We start from the raw sequence: 19,260 nt of genomic DNA on the forward strand, positions 1-19,260 counted from the left end.
TAAAAACGAATTCTGGCAATAGTTCGTATTGACACTAGGTATTCTAAAGGTTGGGTGATTTCGTAGGGCACGTGATGGACAGTTAATTTGAATTTTATTTAGGAGCTGGGACGAATCAGCTAGACTGTTAATAATTTTATAGAGGAATGTGAGGTCCATTAATGTTCTCCTTTTTTCAAGGTTAATCAGTTTGTGAAAACGTCCAGATAAGTCATGATTTGGAAATATAAGACAGCATCGGAAATTCAAATGTTTTAAAAATTTGTTTTGTACTTTCTCCAGCCTGTCAATATAAGTAATGTATTGTGGATTCCAAACGATAGACGCAAATTCAAGATGGGTTCTTACATAACTATAATAAAGATTTTTTATTGTTAGATCATTTTTAAAAGGCTTAGATACGCATATAATAAAACCTAACATTTTATATGCTTTTTCAATAATTTTATCAATATGTGATTGAAATGTCATTTTTGAGTCCAGAACTACACCTAGATCTCGTATTTCTTGGACACGGTGCAAGACTGTACCCGATAGAGAATACGAATAATCTATTGGATTTTTTATTCTCGTAAAGGTAATTGTTTTGCATTTAAGGGGATTTAATATGAGCTGATTATTTACACAATAAGTAGAGAAGTTTTCAAGATCTTCTTGCATATCAAGACAATCTTGTAGGGAAGTAACTTTCTTGTATATTTTTGTGTATATATCTATATCTCGTGTACTGCTTTTTGTTTGCGTTCTTCCCTCAAAAAAGCATCATAATGAGCAGGATAATAATAAAGTTACCTCGGACATAGGTTCGGCCACCTTTCCAGAGCCGTTCTCCAGTACCGTGACAGTCAGGTCAGCCTCCACTCCTCCAGCTTCATTCAGCATGCACGTGTACACCACCTTGCTACAATTATGTTACAATATTATACACTTGTTTGTACATCACTGACTAGAAGGACCTATTCCTTCACTATCTCTTCATAGGGAAAGTCAGTTAACTCTGCGTATTTTATTTTTTAAGAATTTGCATTAGTGAGTTAAGCAAAGAAGGGTATAATCAAAGCATTTTATGGTCCTGATAAAAATAAAGTAGCAAAATTACAAATTTTATTTTAAAAATGAAAATTTGTAAAAAAATGTGGGACTGCCTGGCCGCTAAATTAATGAGTTAAGGGTTAAGGGAAATTAAGTTTAAAAAATGTTTTCTTACATGTGGTAAAAATTAAAGCATTTAATTGTACTGCAAAGTTTCTCTAAAATGTAAAAAAAAAAACATAAAAATGAACTACTCTATATGACTTCACAAGTTCTTCTAAATCAACTGATGATAGTGTTGAGACAACTCACAGAAGAATGACTAATAAGAGAACTAGTGAAAAAAAAAACTCAAATCGTCATGAATTATTTTTTTTGAAAGTGAAGTTGTTCGGAGTAGCCTTTAACCGGTATTTTTTTTACATTGTATTCAAAATTATGTAAAAAAACTATAATTGTTTTGTTTTATTTGTAAATATGTTTTTTTTCAACTGCTCTTGTTGTAGTAACATGCGCGGTAAACACTATTTTACGAGGTGGATTTTAATTAATAATTCCACTTCTTGAAAAACAGTAACTAACTAAATCAATTCAATTATATGTAATATTTTCTTTTTCAAAAATGTTTAATACCACTGACGGGAGAGTGCATCATCAAGTTCCTAAATTTATTTACCTTTTAGGAGATTATGACGTCGCCAACAATCTGTTTAGACTTCTATTGCCCGTATTAACAACAATGATATATCATTGTTTAGCAGTTCAAGGGTTAAGCGACCATAGATCAACGCGCACACAACAACCTTCCATATTGCAACTGCCGTTCATCGATGGTCGCAAGTCGCAAACGTGTTTGTTGACGTGACTACGGACCTACAATTTAATTTTGTAAAACCGTTTTTTGTTTTCGAGAGGTAAGGCAGTACGTACTTTGAGGGGGCGTTTCTCAGGTCAGCTGTGAAGATCCAGTCGGCCGCCTCCTGGGCTTGCGGCCCCATGAGATAGAACTTTCCATAGTAAGAAAGGTCAAACAGCGCAGCCTCGTTGCGACACTTGAGAGCTTCTTTTCCAATCTTAAAAGGGTTATTATTTTTGTTTTATACATTTTCGGTGAGGGTACATGATGAGGAAGTTCAGAGGTTATTTTTTTTTGTTGTTAATCTATCTATATAAATAAAAGGCAATGTTCAAATGGTTTTCCTCAATGGACTCGATAACTACCAGACCGATTTATGTGCGGCTTTCAGATAAATGTACATCTTTGCCACGAGAAGGTTTATAGCTCACAAACACAACAAAAAAAATTACGAGTGTTAATGTTTTTTTTATCCATCACCAGGGTTGCATTCGCCGAGAATGCGGATACAAAAAAAGGATGGAGATTCTTTTTTGTTTATAAAAAAGCTGGTTTTTTAATGTTTACAAACATTAGTTTTTTTATGGATCCCAATCAGATTATTTCATTGAATTCCTTATAATTTTTACCTATAAATAATAAAAATATTTATAGGTAGAAATTATATATAATAAAATCATAGAATTAAGAATAGTCCTAGAATCATATTTGAATACATCGGACTGTGTCCGATAATTCCCCCACTTAGACACACTTTCGCCGCGCGCATACTTGAAGTCACCAGGTAATATTGCCAGATCGCGAAGAATATAACCGTAACACAAATGTAAGGTAAAAAAAAGCAATCTATTAATTTCTCTAAAATTTTATTGTGCACGCAGCAACATTGATTGACACAACAGAGTAGACAAGTAAAGGGTCTTTTAATAAGAGTAATTGAATTAATGATCTTTGAACTTAAAATATGAAACAAATTTTATTTAACATGAAACGGATATTTTTATATCATGTCAAATAATATTTGATGTTTTGAAGATAATGTCGGTCAAATGTCCACCACAGAGTTGTTTAATTCGAGATTCAATTTTCATTCATTCTCTCATTAGATGAGCAAAGTAGGGTAAAAAGCTTTACTACCCTGGAAGCACTAAGGAAATTTCCATTTTGTTTTTTCGACAATCTGACAGATGGAAAAATAATTTAATTTTTAAGTAGGTAATGCATTTGTTATATACACATTCATTAGCTAATTACATATGAAATGTGATGGCATCCTGTTTCTTTAAGATCCTAGCAGTATTTCTTCACTTTATAAGGACACAACATGGCATAGTTGAATTCAAATCAGGAGTTGCGTACTGAGCGACGTCTACAAAGAAACTAATGGGTCAAAACATAAACCTACTCATTTATAAGTAGTTGAGTCGCCTTCTGTTTGATGTGCGTATGCTATGAATAAAATAATATTAACTAACATTTGATACATTTTTGAAAATCGTATCCTTAAGCAGAGTTTGACATTTGCTAAAAGAATTCGTTATTTGAAAAAACGGAATTATTTTATGTTTTGGAATTCAAACACAAACAAGTACTTGGGTACCTACTTAAATTAAATATTTGCATATACAATTCATATACTTTTAGATCTTTTTTACATTTATTTGAACGGTTTTTACTAAAGATTTTTTAGTAAAGTTTTGTAAGTACACTTAATTATGTTTAATCTTAAGGTGAAACGCGGTCCGACTTTTCTTCATACGAACGGACATGTATTTTCTCTCTGAATTATGGCACTAGAAAAATGTTTTTTTTTTACAATAACAACAACAAACTATCGCGCCGTTCTCCCGTAAGGGTAGGCAGAGAGGATAGAATGCCACATCACTCTATCTTTGCATTCAAATCTCGCTTCCTCTACATTCATAGATCTTCTTATGCACGCACGCCGATGATTCCGACTTTTACCATGCCCATCTTTAAGTATTTGTTGGATTTGGTCATGTCATGTCTTTCACGGTCTTCCTCTATTTCTGCATCCACGAACATTCACATTGTAAATATTTTTAGCTGTTCTTTCGTGGTCCATTCGCTATTCGCATGTCCAAACCAGCGCAGAGCTCTTTTTTACACATTATAGTCTTCGGGCGCACGGTGCACAGTATACAAATATAACTATTTTAGAAAAACGCAAAACATACCGATACGGAAAATTTTATTCTGATACTCTGTCTAAAAAAATAACAAAATCTGTTCAGTTTTGAGGTGCGGAAAATGGTACAGCGAAACGTCAATTTTGTCTATTCTAACAAAAGGTCTGAAATGCAGTTGTCTTTTTCAAGACAGTGACAGGAAAACAATGTTTGAACACCTATTTATCAAAATTCACAATTTATGTAAACCGAAACACAAAAATAACAATGTATACGAACATATCTAATTTGGACTTAATACGATAATTGATATCACATTTTCGATTGTGTTAATTTAATCTATTTAGCAAGAACTCAAATCTAGCGAAAGCAAAGCAGGGTTCAGCTCGTAGACTATAAAACTCAGCCAAAATTTTTTTTTCTATTTTTATATATCGTATTATCAGCGCTATTATTTTTTAAAGTTTTGTATTTCTGAAATAACTCCGCGTGTGATGTCAGAGGTTCCTTTCTGCTTATTCTCGATCAGTTCCACCCATCGGTCCATTGACAGCAAGCAAACTAGAAATCTTCCATAACTCTCTTATCATTAGTTGATTCATATAAACCAGTGACGTTGTTTAAAGTAGTGTTTTCCACTTTCCAACCAATTTCCCGTAGGCTGAAGTTCCTCATTCAGTTTAATTATCTTGTTAAATTACAATTCACTTCACTATAATAATTGTTGGGTTTTGCATGTCTGTAATTTTCTTTATTTTTTATTTTTGCTATTATTTTTTATTTAAAATTAATTTAAGAGTTCTTATTTTGCTTATGTTTTGAAAGTCTTCCGGTCTAAAATTATATTTGTATGTATGGGAATAATATTAAATAGGTTTGTGTATTTATGATTATTCATAATAATGACTACATTACTAGAAATTGATAAATGAAAAAAAAAACAATATTTATGAAAAGAAATCAATTCTCGGATGTAGATTTTACAATACATGTATGTAAATAATAAATTCTAAACTGCTCTTTTTTTTATCAGTGTGTAGAGCGGGCGCGGGGCACATTTTATTGGGAAAAAGTGCAGGTTTTTTAACAGATAGGCGAAAGAAAGAATCATAAGGTGCAGTGAAAAACTAATTAAAATTATAAGGTGGCTAATATTTGGTGATGGGACCATGGGAACAATAATTCGCAGTCCACTCACCGTATCATGGTGCTTGGAGAAACCAAATGTGTGGTCGCCCGACAAGATGTCCTCGTAACTTCTGTCTGTGTTGCGCTCGTGGCCGTAATGGCCACCCCAGTCGTATGCGGGAAGGGGAATCTGGGACAGAATACAACCTGTATAACCACATGACTCACTTTCATAGGCTACAAAAAATGCTCTACTGTATTAGGACAATAATATTACCTTCTGTCCGGGCAGAAAGAAGGCGGGGCGCTCCCAGCCGGCCCTGGTCTGCCACACGGCGCCCGCGGCGTTCAGTTCCTCGTGCAGCGGAGACAGCTGCAAAGCGCGCCCCCCCATCGGCTCGTCCCACGGGAACACCTGACACATGTTATCGCTATATTCGCTAGTTTTGACACAACCCTTTTTAAAAATTCCTTTTAAACATTCAAATTAGTTAGCGAAACATATTGATGAAAATTTATTACAATTCAAAAATTTTCATTTTTAATAAATGACAGGTTGACACGTAAAGACAATTATTACAGAATCCACATAGTTTGATGGACCAATAACAGATCTCATCGCTCTCGTGACATGCCTTTACTACAGACATAAATGACTATATGTCAGCTTCAGCATATAAATAAGCAAAATACAGAAATTTTAAACCTATTTGTGGAATACACAATTCGGAATTAATTGATAGTTTAAAAAACATAATACTTTCAGAAAATCTCACCCTTCGATGTAGTTAGTTTATTCACTAACCTCCCGACAAAGGAATTAAAATAACTCATAGAATTATAAAAAATGATATGTTATTATTATATTTAAAAAAAGTTATATTATATTATAAAAAATTAACCTCTTAAAAACATTTTTTAATAAATTTTGATTTTTATAAAACGTTTTAAAAAATGTTTAATGGATCACTTAGAGAAGACTATCACAAAATCATTATTGACACTATGTTGACGATATGATTATTGTATGGTCTGGCAGCCAAAGTTTTTTTAGTTCACGGATCTCACACCAGTGGTGGCGCTGCGTGTGCGAGTATATTATTTTACACTTTGAAGTATATCGTGCGTCTCACGTCCTGCAACAACAGCCTTGAAACATCTTTTGAGCTAATCAGCGATTGACATTCGTTGTGTGACGATATGAAGTGGACTCGTTTTAATATTACATTATTAGTAATATACAAAAAAAATATATGAATTACAGATTTTCGCAGTTAAAAATTATTCATTTTAAAATAACAACAGTTCAAACAGATGATGCTCGAGCATTTATGGAAAAAGAGGATTAATTAATTAAAAAATTCAGATTAAAAGGTAAATTTTACAGGTATCAAAATATTATTTTATAAAATTTAGAAACTTTTTATTTAAATTATAAGCAGGTTAAAACAAAATGATTTTTTAAAATAAAAACACATTTAGAAATGTCTTTCATTCTGATCTTGATCAAAAATATAATCCAGGTAACAGCCAAAAGTAATATCATATTGTAATGTAGAATTGGGTTAGTTAAAATACATATTGATAAGATATTGTGTATATTAAAGTAAATAATTGTAGTATACACACTATATGTATATAATATATGATGAATACATAAATGCGTACGGTAAATACCGATGAACTTTAAATAAACAGTTCGATAGAAATTGTAATATAAATATTGATGTACCTATATACATATATACACAATAATATATGGTTGGGGAAAAAGTCATTTTGTATTTTGCAGCCATTTTTTTCAACTAAGTATATCTCGTTCATTATTGGTCATTTCGGATCATACGATACGGCGTTGTAAAAATGTGAGTGTATACTACAAACGCTTTTTTGACAGTATTGCGCTTGGTGGGTTCAGTCGTGAACTATCATGCGTCGAGTATGGAGGTCTAAAAGGAAGAAATTCTCCATATATTACATTTTTACTATCTGAAAGGGAAAAACGCGTCAAAAGTGACCAAAAAGCGATACAAAAAAAACAGTGGTCCAAGCGATTTAATTTTGGTGTAGTGGAGGTGAATGATGCACCACTCTCTGGCAGGCCTGTTGTCGAAAATTTCGATAAAATCATTAAAAATATCGAGATAGACTGTCGTGTTAGCAGTCGTAGCATCATCCAGGAGCTGACTATCGATCATAAAACCGTTCTGAACCATTTGCAGAAGGCTGGATTGAAAAATGTTTAGGAGTCACACGAGCTGATGCAAAATAACCTCATGGACCGAATTTCCATCTGCGAATCGCTGCTGAATCGTAACAAAAATGACTAATTTCTTAAAGCGGATGATGGAGATGACTGGAGATGAAAAGCGGGTCACTTCCGACAATGTCAAGCGACCGAGATCGTTGTCAAAAGCCAATGAAACCGTGGCCAAGCCAGGACTGATGGCCAGGAAGGTGTTGCTGTGTGTTTGGTGGGATTGGCAGGGAATACTCTACTAAGAGCTGCTTCCCTATGGCCAAACGCTCAATTCTGCCCTTTACTGTGAACAACTCGACTGTTTGAAGCTGGCGATCGAACAGAAGCGGCCAACATTCGTGAATAGGAGAGGAATAGTATTTCATCAGGACAACGCCAGGCCTCAACATCTTTGATGACGCGCCATTAGCTCCAGGAGCTCGAATGGGAAGTTTTGATGCATCCACCCTATAGTCCGGACCTGGCACCGAGTGACTACTACCCGTTCTTGTCTATGGCCAACGCGCTTGGGGGTACAAATTTGGCCTCAATAGAGCCCTGTGAAAATTGGTTGTCCGTGTTTTTTGCCAATAGGGACAAGGGCTTCTACGAGAGGGGCTTTGTGAAGTTGGATTCTCATTAGCAACAAGTTATCAAACAGAACAGTGCATATTTGACTTAAATCGAATGATTGTAATATTTTTTATAAAGCATTAAAATTAAGTGAAAAATACGAAAATACTTTTTCCCCAACCTAATATGTGAATTGTTTAAAATAATAGTGTTTTTTACCAATAAATACGGTGAAGAATTTACAAATAATAATTAAAAATATAACCAGATCGTAATTGCGCGCGTACGCTTCGTGGCTGCGTTCTTTCAACCAGCGTTGGCTCTTCAGCTGCTCCGGGCTGAAGCGGCGCACGTCAAAAGTGAACATCGGCAGAGACGGCCTGCCAAGAAAATGAGTTAGTAGAAGGGAAGTCACTAACAGTCGAGTAACTATGGCAATAGGCAACAGACCTGCCGCTGAGTATCCAGTCGGCCATCTGCTCCGCGCAGCCCGGAGAGAACATCATACCGGCCGAGTTGTAGCCGCAGTTGTGGTAGAGACCTGTGGACCATCACAAAGACAGGCTGAGCCGTGTTAGGTGAAGACTAACCTAACCAGAGGACACTTTAGAATTAAAAATAATATTTGATTATATTTTACGGATGGGTATTCAAAATCTCACAAAAAGAAGAAAATTACAGTACAAACACAAGTTAAGTGAAAAGGAACTAGAGTTATTACAAATATTTTGACTACATCCAAATTTTTGTAGAAGAGAACTGGATGCCAAGTTGGACGTACTAACCGAACAAGTTGGAATCCTCCCCCATGAGTGGCTTGTGGTCGGGTGTGAAGGACTCAGGGCCACACACCGTGGAGCGTACGCCCGCCTTGGCTAGGGCGGGGCACAGCTGACTCGCCCCCTCCACGTGCGTACTGAACACCCCCCAATCCAGCTCATACAACTGGAACTCGAAGTCTTCCGGAACACCCTGTACAGTAATGAGACATTTAGCCTTAAATAGTAGAAGAAATTTCATTTATACTTTTAATGTGAATTTTTTATATAACATTAACATTACATTATAAAGTGTAGCGGTATATGATGTGTATATGGCATGTAAAACTGTACATTAATTTAATAAGTGTAATAAAGATGTGAGAAACAAGAGGAATACTCCATTTACAAATGGCTGTAGTAACAGCATGCACACACCTTATCAAGTAATATAGGGTTTCCTTCATAGCCCCCCATACAGATAGCATCTCCCTGAATACGGAAGTAGAAGGCCTTGTCGTGGTCGCGCACGTTGGGCAGCCCACGCGCCCCGGGGATAGTCTCCGACACTACGTACGCGTGCTTCATGGGCACGATGGGCAGTCCTGTCAGCCCTCCCAGGGAACGCACTCCTCCGCCCCACGCTCCTGTAACACACACAGGCAGTTGGGGATGGTCTCGACACTACGTAGGCGTGCTTCATGGGCACAATGGCAGCTTAGTCGGCCCACCCACGCCCCACGCTCCTGTAACACACACGGGTAGTCTGGGATGGTCCCGACACTTTGTAGGCATGCTTCATGATCACAAGAGGGAGCTATGTTGCAATTGAAGTATTAGCGCATTGTGCACCATGAGGCGAAGGTTTACAATATAAAAACACAAGTTCTTACCCGCACAGTTGACCACACACTTGGTTGCGATGATACCCTTAGCTGTGACGACTCCTTTTACCTCCTGTCTTCCAAGAGAGTCTGGACCAGTTTGAATTTGTAGAGCCGGAGTTCCCTCAAACACCTGAAGCAAAAAAGACATGTATCAAGTCGGGACATGGAAATGATAACAATGACATATTATAATATTTACATATCATATTATATTATAGATCTACCCACACAATTTTCTAATGTAGATTTCTTGCTTTATGCTGATGATTTGAAGCTATTTAGAGAAATAAATTGCACAAATGACATACTTTACCTTCGAGGGAATATCGATATACTTTTTAATTGGTGTGAATTCAACCATTTGTTTTTAAATGTAAACAAATGTTTTCACATGTTTTTTTGCCGTTCACATAACCTTATTCCTTCATCATACTCCATTAACGACACTTTAATAACTACTGTCCCTCAAATCAGAGTTCTCGGGGTAACTTTTGTAAAAAGCTAACCTTAACGCACCATAGAATGACAATTGCTAATGAGCAGATGCTGGACTTCATTATCCGGAATTAAAAAAAAATTAGTAGCATTATTTCAATAAAACCTTTGTATTATGCTCTGGTCTGATCACAACTGGAATATGCATCGTCAGTCTGGAGCCCTTTGTACAACTGCAACTCTTTTCACCTGGAAAGAGTTCAGTGGAAGTTTTTACACTACATACAGTTCAAAAAGGGTAAACCTGTAGATGAAATTTGCTACCAAACTTTGATGTCTGAGTTGAGGTTACCAATGCACAAACTGATATGCACCCTAATAGATTGCCCAAAATTACTGTCCCCGATAAATTTTCATGTAGCCACAAGGACCATCAGATTCCGACACATGTTCCAGTGTGAGTAAAATAGGACAAACTTTACCCACCATTCTCTCCTCCCCTTCTGGGCGTTTACTAAATAAATAAATATGTTTTGCATATTGATGTAGTTGTAGAACGACAGATGTGAGAAAAAAGTGACATCGATTTTCTTTTATATTTCGTCGAGTTTCTAGGATAAGTCATTAGTCATTACAAACACAGTAGAACAAAGAAATTACAATTGAACATAGTTATGCAGAAAACTGCCAGTCCACAACTTTGGAAAAATGCGATATTGATGTTATCGGATGCAGTAAGGTCAATTCTATGTTCTGCTAAAAACAGCCAGGCCGCTTTCATACAAAAAATTGTATTAATCACATTTTAAAAATGGTGTCGATCACAAAAACGGCATTTGTCAATTTGCAGAAAACACCCAAAGCACTTACAGTACTTTTAAAATGGTTTAAACTGGTCAAGTAAATAATTAAATTCTTGTAAAAAAAATTAATGTGTTCATTGATTATCATTTGTTAAAGTCGAAAAACATTCCCACTGTTGTATAGATTTGATTATTTAATCTTTACACAAAAGTGCGATTATCTCAGTTTCACCTTTCTATGACTGGCTGCTTTCTGCATAACTACGTTAAATTATTCATTACAGTAGCTACAAATTTGGGAAAAATGAGATGTCTTCATAAATGGCATCAAATAACCATGGCCTAAAAAGTAATTAAAATAATTTATAAATATATAAAATTAAATTTTATAATATTTAACATTCAGTTTTATTTGAATTGTTGATTTGGGATGAGCATTTCGCATTAAAATTGCAGTATTTCTCAACTAGTAAAATATAACAACATTAATCGTCGGATTTCTAGCACAAGTTGGTAGTTACCCAAGTTAGAAATGAGTTAGTTAGAAATCCGACGATTCGATCTAGAAAATGTTTTATATGGGCTTTATTTATCTGGTTTGAAAAAATATACACATATGTAACTAACCCAAGTATCAAATGGATATATTCTTGTACTTATCGACGATAAGAAAAAATATAAAGATTTATGTCTTCTCGCTCTTTCTTGACATTGGTCGTAGGGAGTCAGAAAAGTTGATGCATGCCACGGATTGGAGAACCTTACTGGATGTCAAAAATAAAATATAAAAAATAAAGAATAATTTAAAAAATATATATTTATAGATGACAACCATGAAGTTTCGCATAAATAAATTGTCTATGTGTTTATGAATGTATGTATGTGTATGCGCATGGGTGTATGTACGTGTGTGTGTATGTACATGTGTATATATGTGTATATTTATATATATGTGTGTATATATGTGTATGTCTGTATGTATATGAATCAAAATGTGTATCCGAATAAGTTTATATTTTGTTTGTCTGTGCTCTATATTAATTTGTTAAGTATTATGATATATTAAAATGTAATTGCCTAGCTTGGAACGGGGTATGTACCCTTGTTAGCTGGGCAAAGTGAATATGGAATTGTATTTTGATAAAGAGTGTGAATAAATAAATAAATAAAAAATAAATTTATGTGAAATAAATACATGAATAAATATGTCTGTTGTATATGAAATACATCGGTAGAAACACCAATAAAAGAATGCGTATTAACCTGAGCATTTCGTGCGCGAGCAACCTTGAGCAGAGCGGCAGTGGCCATGGCGGGGTCCACGGTCCCGTCGGCGGGACAGAAGAGGGCGGAGCGCAGCGGTCCAGCCAGCAGCGGCCACCGCCGCCGCACTTCCTCCGGCCCGATCGCCTCACTCTGCACTCCCAGCGCCTTGCCCAGCGTGGCCAGGCGGGCGTACTCGTCCGTGCGCACCTACGTTTTAATCATTCATAAAAAAAACCTATCTCTTGTTTCATCATCATCATCAACTTCAGACCCTCATCCGCATTGGGAAAGTAAATACGATGTATTTAGATCATCTTTTAGAGAAAGGAAAGGTAATCGGCCTTCGCTTCGGGTGCCGATCCAGGGACAGTGGAATATTGCAGTGTAAAACCACCCACACACAACTACTAACCACTGCACACTGCGCTAGAGTTTCTTTGTCGAGTATCCATCGTGACGAAAACACTTGTCCAGGATTCTGGTTCTATTTCACACACAGAACTGTATTCTTTGTCCACCCGGACACGTACAAATCACTTTATCAACCCTTAAAAGACTATGCTGTAAAATCCTTCTGGAGACGGTGCTGTCACCGTCTTAACCGTCACCGTTACAGAATGTCGCGTCACATTAACCAAAAGTAAACATGTTTTGAAATACAGGTATTTAAAAACAAAAAAAAAAAAAAATATGTTAGTAATTCAAATATTGAAGACTAGGCATTAACAGGGCTTATGACTTGTCATTGGCTTGTTTAAGTGGCCACTTTAAACATTCACCATATTGCCTATGTTTGAACATCCATATTTCTTCAATTCTTCCATCTGTTGATTTTACTGAAGTTAAAGAGCTGAAACCTTTATTGTTGTAACCACTTAAACCACATTAGAGTATCCTTCCTGATTCCAAGAGTTTAGCTAAAATAATGACGAGGTTCTCAATAGAATCGAAGAAGGTAGGCACCTAATCAAAACCATCTTAGAGAGGCGAGCCCGATGGATCGGCCACATTATGCGCCATGAGGGTCTCTTGCACGACATCATAGAGGGAATGGCTGAGGGGACAAATTATAGAGGACGCCCCCGACGGGAATATTTAGAGCAAGTGTGCGAAGATTTTAACTGCGCCTCTTATGCGGAGCTGAAGAGGGCTGCAGAAAATAGAGACCAATGGAGGACGAGATGCAGGACTTTGCTGCAAATCAATCCCCAGGATTGAGACTGCAAAGAAGAATGTAATACAATAGCAGAAAATCCTCTTTTTGAAATATAAACCTTGTATATTATAAAGCAAGATAAAAAATAATGCGACTCCCATAAAAAAATATAAAAAAACACTTAAACCAGCCAACGACGGGTCAAAAGCCCTGTAAATGCCTAGACTTCCGTATTCCCTTCTCTAAAATGTTCCCTTTCTCTTTTGTAATTTGTTAATCTTAATGACTCTAAGGGGCGAAATCTAGTCTTTTGTCTACAAACATTTTGACAAACACAAAATATTGCGAGTTTTTCAGATTCAGATTTATTTAAAATAATATTATTAAAATAGGATTTTAGTGCAAGAACATTTTTATTAAAAAAACTAGTTTTATGTGCAGATTAATGTAGGTCTTTTAGGAGAAACATCTTCACGTCCGACTGTGTGAGATTTAAATACTCAAGCGTGTGAGACCATAGTACTTGAGTGTGTGAGACTGTAGGACTAGAGCATGTGAGACTGTAGTACCCGAGTGTACGAGACTTTAGTACCCGAGTTGTGAGACTGTAGTACCCGAGTTGTGAGAATGCAGTACCTGAGTATGCGAGATAAAGAGGCCCCCATTGTTGGTCCAGCCTGCGGGCTGCCCGCTCTCCTCCTCTAGCCCCGAGTACACAGCCCGGGAGTGCTCCAGGAGCCGCACCTCTACGTCGTTGGGCCGCAGACTCCACACAAGCCCTATCATTGTGTAAGTAAAGAAATAAAATTAGAGCAATAATTTTTATTTTTTCCCTATTGAAAGCACACCGAGGACTGAAACATGAAGATATAGGAAATTCCATCAGCATATAAGTGCATTTGTAATAATACAAATATGTAGTTTTTAATTAGGTTAGATAAATAACGTTGGGTAATTACCACTACTAGGTAACTTAAAAATCAACATTTTTGAGTTAACCACTAAAATACATTATTGTATCCTCCTCTAGAAATGCTACAAATATTCAAATCAGCATAATATTATTTGAATGCATCGCAACTTGTCTATTTGCATCAATCATGGAGGAAGATACGAATATATGTTTTAGTAGTTGCAGTAATAACCTCACGATAAAATAAGTTTTAATACTAGGTTTTTACACTTAACAATCCCATTCAGGAATGAACCCTACTAACCTGCTGTGTGCCAAGTCGTCCCCGAGGTGATGCGAGCCCTCTCCAGTAGTACAGCCTTAACTCCGCGCTTGCTGAGTGAGTACAGAGTACTGCAGCCCGCAATACCTCCTCCTGGGACCATACATTATAAAGCTTATCGTATCACACCGTAATAAGGATTATTATTTTTTTACTTAAGATTTTTCCAAATAAAGATTATTAACCATAATCTTCCAACATAACTAGTTAATATAAAACATAAAATAATAACAACTTATCATTGTCATTTTATTATTAATGGTGAATAACTGCACTTCGCCTTGGAGTCTATTTATTTTTCTGATTTACTGAAAGGGGTTAGATGACTGTCAAGTCAAATCATAAAGTAAAGTTGTGTGTCAAAATGTTCTACAATTTATTTTATGTTTTAGTGTGTTGAACGTTTGTTTTAAAGTTTTCTGCATTCATATATATATATTGGATTTAGTTAATCCAGTTATATAAGTTTATTTAAATATATACAATTTGACACTTCCATACAACAATAATCTTTATAATTCAGTGTACAAGTTTTTTTTCTCTTCTGTCACCTTTTAAAATTTTATTGGTTTAGTAAAAATGTTTTTTTTTACATAATTTATTAATTAGTAAATCATATATAAATACATCTATATGATTTTTTTGTTGATAATTTAAATAATGGACTGTAAGGAAAAACCGCCTGATGGAGATTCCATTGAAGTAAATGTTATTGTTGTGGAGGATGGCAGAATGTCTCCTGTTATAGTCTAAACCTAGGCATAAACGTCCCAGGGTTGGGAAAGTAGACTCTTTGGAAGAAACGCTCCCACAGTTTTGGGAAATGAAATTAATAGTGAAACAAAAGCCGCAGTAATTATTACGTACCCCAGTAATACTTGCGGACCTTTTGATGTCTTTATCCAAAAAATAGATTTTTTAAAGCCAATCCATTCTCTTTTTTTTGGGAAAATTCTGTTAGTAAATAATGCTGAACATATTTCTCCCGGAGGAGTAAAACCGAAGGAAGAAATAAAATTTCCATAATGTTTGAGAATCGAAAACCAGCAAATTCCTTTTTGTTTTCCCCCATCCCAATTCAAACAATTTTAAGCCATATATATTTAGGTACAGGGTAACAAAAATGCGTTTGGTCACTGTGCCACCTGGCATTGGTAAAATTGTTGCTGCAAGAAGGCATAATTTTAAAGATCGAACATCAGGAGAGATAGTTTAATTGTTACTTTTGAGGGCTCTTCCAGAGCATATACACCTTTTTCATAATGCTCTGAAAGTGGAATTATATTTTCACCCCACCATGATTTGTTATAATTGTTGTAGGTATGGGCACTTAAAACTACAATGTAGGTCAACTCCTCATTGTTTCTAACGTGGAGACTCTCATTTGGGTGAATCCTGTATGTCTCTCGAGTCAATCAAATGTGTTAATTTTCCAGAACCCATCACTACATGCCCCAAACTTGCTTGCCAAAAAAACATAAAAGGCCTCTAAACTCTTTCCTATAGCAGGAAAATCTTACTCAGAGGTAGCATCCATCTCAAATATCACTAATAGCAACAATAAAAGAACAGAAAAATAATTCTGATAAGTCGTTTTACATCCCGCCAGTAAAAAGATCGTTTCTCTCACTGATACCATGATACAATGGTCTCAATATTTCCCATGAAAAAAGCCAAATCGCACAAAATCCCAAACATAAAGCTTTATTCTAACTCCGTTATGATTTTTGTTTCCGATGAAGCCAAGTTCTTAGATCTTATTTTAGATTAAAAACTCTCTTAGAAGCCTCGTATTGATTATGTTGCGTTTAAATGCAAATTAAGACTGCATCCCCTAAGAGCTGTTTCCAGAGTTTGATGGGGGTCTTACCCTTAGACAATGAAATTGCTCAGGTAGAAGCATTTTGTATTTCTGATACTACTATATTTGTGGTGATATACTCATGTGTCCGTGTCAACTAATTGCTCGTCCCATCTCAAAACAGGACTTTTAGTCCCATGAAGTTAGGACTTATGTCTCAAATAATGTGCAAAAAACTAAGGGATATAAATAAATAAATAAAATATCAGACTATGGCAGTTTTTTATGGGACCCTCTCCCTAAATATTTTAATCTGAAACTCGAAAGAATTCAATATAGGTGTCCGAGATTTAATCACAGGACCCATGGGCTCATCTCCAATAAACACCTTACAAGCAGAATGTTCAGAGATGCCACTCAATCTGAGACGACAAATAATGTCGGATTGATTTCTGGACAAAATATTCAAAACAATTGTTGACTGATCATTTGCTCTCTGGAAAAACAAATTAGGCTTAAAAATGATTGTGTTTCTTATCTCCCGGAGAAATCAATACATTCCATTTATCTATTGGTTAAAATATAGGGAATCTAGGGAAACGAAAATGGCTGATAAAGTTGGAAAGTTCAGTTCAGAGTATGAAGGATATGCATGCGGGGCCCTTAAATTCATCTCGTGTCTTATCAGTCTTACGTCTTACCCCCGGAAATAGTTTGGCACCTATACCAACAAAAAAAAAAATGATACAAACTTTTAAACTGAACATTTATATTTTAAACATTTAAAGCACTCTGTATGGCACAAATCATCCTTGTTAGAGGATGGGTTACCTTAAGGTAACCGATGAATTAAAAATATAAAAAGAGGGATGATAATGACTAATGATTTATTCGAAGGTGGGTTTTAATTACAACCCAATTACCAGCTACAGTAAGTGTAACCTGAAGTACCTATGACTACCACATCGGCTTGTGATGGAACTCCGGAGGCTCTCCTTTTAGGAACTCTCCAGAGTTCATTATTCTTTCTTGTCGCTGCCTTCGCAACCGATAAAAGACGAACCATCTCAATTTGTGGATTCAGTCTCGCCCACCACTGGTCACACTAAATACAACTCCCAACTAAATTATACTCTTTAAACATTTTTTTACTGATAAGAAATAAAGCTTTTATAAAAATATTTGTTTTAATTTTAAAAAAAAAACAGTGTGATCAAAAAGTATGAATTAGGTATCTTAAATAATTTATTGTTCAACTGGCGGTATTTTCAGATTACTTTAGAATCGGAGCTCACAAAACCACGATTCGCAAATACCGAGAACAGCTATGATGCAGACATCGAAGGGTAAATTGATTCACAAATTAAAATAAATGGAATGTTACGAAATCCTAATTACGGAGCTATAGGCAATAAGTCAAACAAGGAAAATAATATCAATATAAAAAGTTGTATTTCTCCGAGTGACGGTGTGGAAGAAAGATAAAGTTCACCCTTTGTGACCTTAGCAGATAGACGGAAAATGTCACACTGTTCCTTGTTCTTTGTTATCTGTATCGGTGTGTTGACAAAGTTGTAATGATTGTGAACTTCTCAATGCGAAGACTGATTCGTGGAAGATTATAGTTCATTATCCCACTCATTACATAATAATAACGGTCTTACACAAGATGTACTGACATATTATATTACACATAAATATATCACTTCACAATTTTTAAAATTTCATTTCTAAAAATATATTTTGTTTCAAAACCATCACACTATTTTTCTGCAGGGATGTTTTTGAGAGAAGATAGAAATACCGCTGACTCTTTGCTTACGCATAATACTTCTCCATATTGTTGCATTTCCTCGTAATTTCAACTTTTCTCTCTTTTAGAGAGAGGGCGAATTATTTCGAAGAATCAATTTTTTTTTATTTTTTATAATTTAAATTGTCCGCCTTATGATCACCTTACCTTCATAAATATAACAGATAGTCAAAATACGTCGCATCTACTATACTAATGCAGCACCCTATGCACCATCAGGTATGATATTGTATTTTAAATACAATTTTAAAAAAGAAACATACATATACACGACTAACTAAGCCAATTGATACAAATTGTCTGTGCAGATCTTTAAAAAACACATGTGTGTATTAAAAACACTATTTATTTCATTTATAGTAACTAACTCGACTATATTATAAGGGGCTAGAATAGGGAAAACAGAAAAGTCAAAAACAAAATAACAGTTACAAAGCGTCCATGAATTGTTTTCTTTAATATGTATATTAATTCCTGATTATTATCATTACTCTCTTATTTAGCCCCCGTCACTCTCGGTGGATAGTAAAGTTGTTAACAAATTGAACATACACGGAACTAAATATTTCATAACACAAGCCTTTTAAAAAAGCTAAAATCTACTTATTGAGTACTTATTAAATTTAAATTTCGATAGATTTTATATGATGGATAGATATCTCAGATGGCTTCTGTTGTAATAACTGTCTGTATAGGTATATAAAATACTTGTAACAACAATATAGGGTTTTAACGAAAAGTGGACTGAAGAAAAAAAAAGAATTTCATTCAGTTTTGTAAAAGGTTCGAAATATTTGAAGAAAAGAAAGGAACATGGAAATGGTCCTACCTGGATGTTCTTCAATTTTGAGCGCTGGATGATGAAATTTACTATGAATTATGTAACCGTTTATAACTTTTACGAAGACGCGTGACGAATCCAAGAATTTTTATGCAATCTAATGTAATGTCAAAATGTTGTTTTGTTTTGTTCAAAATCCAAATGCTCTAATTTTGTATTTCTTCTATCTTGATGTAAGGTAGATACCATAAGGATGGGTCAAGGGAGAGATGGGAAAGAAAGGTAATTGGCCAGGAATAATATCGATAAATGCTGTTATTTACAAAACACAGGAGTTTTTTCTTAAC

General features: G+C 35.3%; 1 protein-coding gene across 1 annotated transcript in view; it reads right to left on the reverse strand.

The window, feature by feature from the left end:
• The window catches only part of Sardh (Sarcosine dehydrogenase), a 28,510-nt gene extending 10,862 nt beyond the window's left edge, over nucleotides 1-17,648 (reverse strand). Inside the window, exons 1-13 of the mRNA XM_088227983.1 lie at nucleotides 17,271-17,648; nucleotides 14,501-14,611; nucleotides 13,920-14,062; nucleotides 12,125-12,334; nucleotides 9,630-9,753; nucleotides 9,175-9,383; nucleotides 8,764-8,950; nucleotides 8,429-8,519; nucleotides 8,244-8,358; nucleotides 5,444-5,581; nucleotides 5,237-5,356; nucleotides 1,963-2,105; nucleotides 793-901 (exon numbers count right to left, since the gene is read on the reverse strand). Coding sequence (XP_088084109.1) covers nucleotides 793-901; nucleotides 1,963-2,105; nucleotides 5,237-5,356; nucleotides 5,444-5,581; nucleotides 8,244-8,358; nucleotides 8,429-8,519; nucleotides 8,764-8,950; nucleotides 9,175-9,383; nucleotides 9,630-9,753; nucleotides 12,125-12,334; nucleotides 13,920-14,062; nucleotides 14,501-14,611; nucleotides 17,271-17,385 — 1,815 coding nt within the window. The 5' untranslated portion in view covers nucleotides 17,386-17,648. The remainder of the gene's footprint in view (nucleotides 1-792; nucleotides 902-1,962; nucleotides 2,106-5,236; nucleotides 5,357-5,443; nucleotides 5,582-8,243; nucleotides 8,359-8,428; nucleotides 8,520-8,763; nucleotides 8,951-9,174; nucleotides 9,384-9,629; nucleotides 9,754-12,124; nucleotides 12,335-13,919; nucleotides 14,063-14,500; nucleotides 14,612-17,270) is intronic.
• Between the last annotated feature and the right edge of the window lie 1,612 nt (nucleotides 17,649-19,260).

Source organism: Micrasema longulum, unplaced genomic scaffold (assembly GCF_059751315.1).
Source record: "Micrasema longulum isolate JH-2025_06_02 unplaced genomic scaffold, ASM5975131v1 h1tg000550l, whole genome shotgun sequence".
In the NCBI taxonomy this organism is placed as follows: domain Eukaryota; kingdom Metazoa; phylum Arthropoda; class Insecta; order Trichoptera; family Brachycentridae; genus Micrasema; species Micrasema longulum.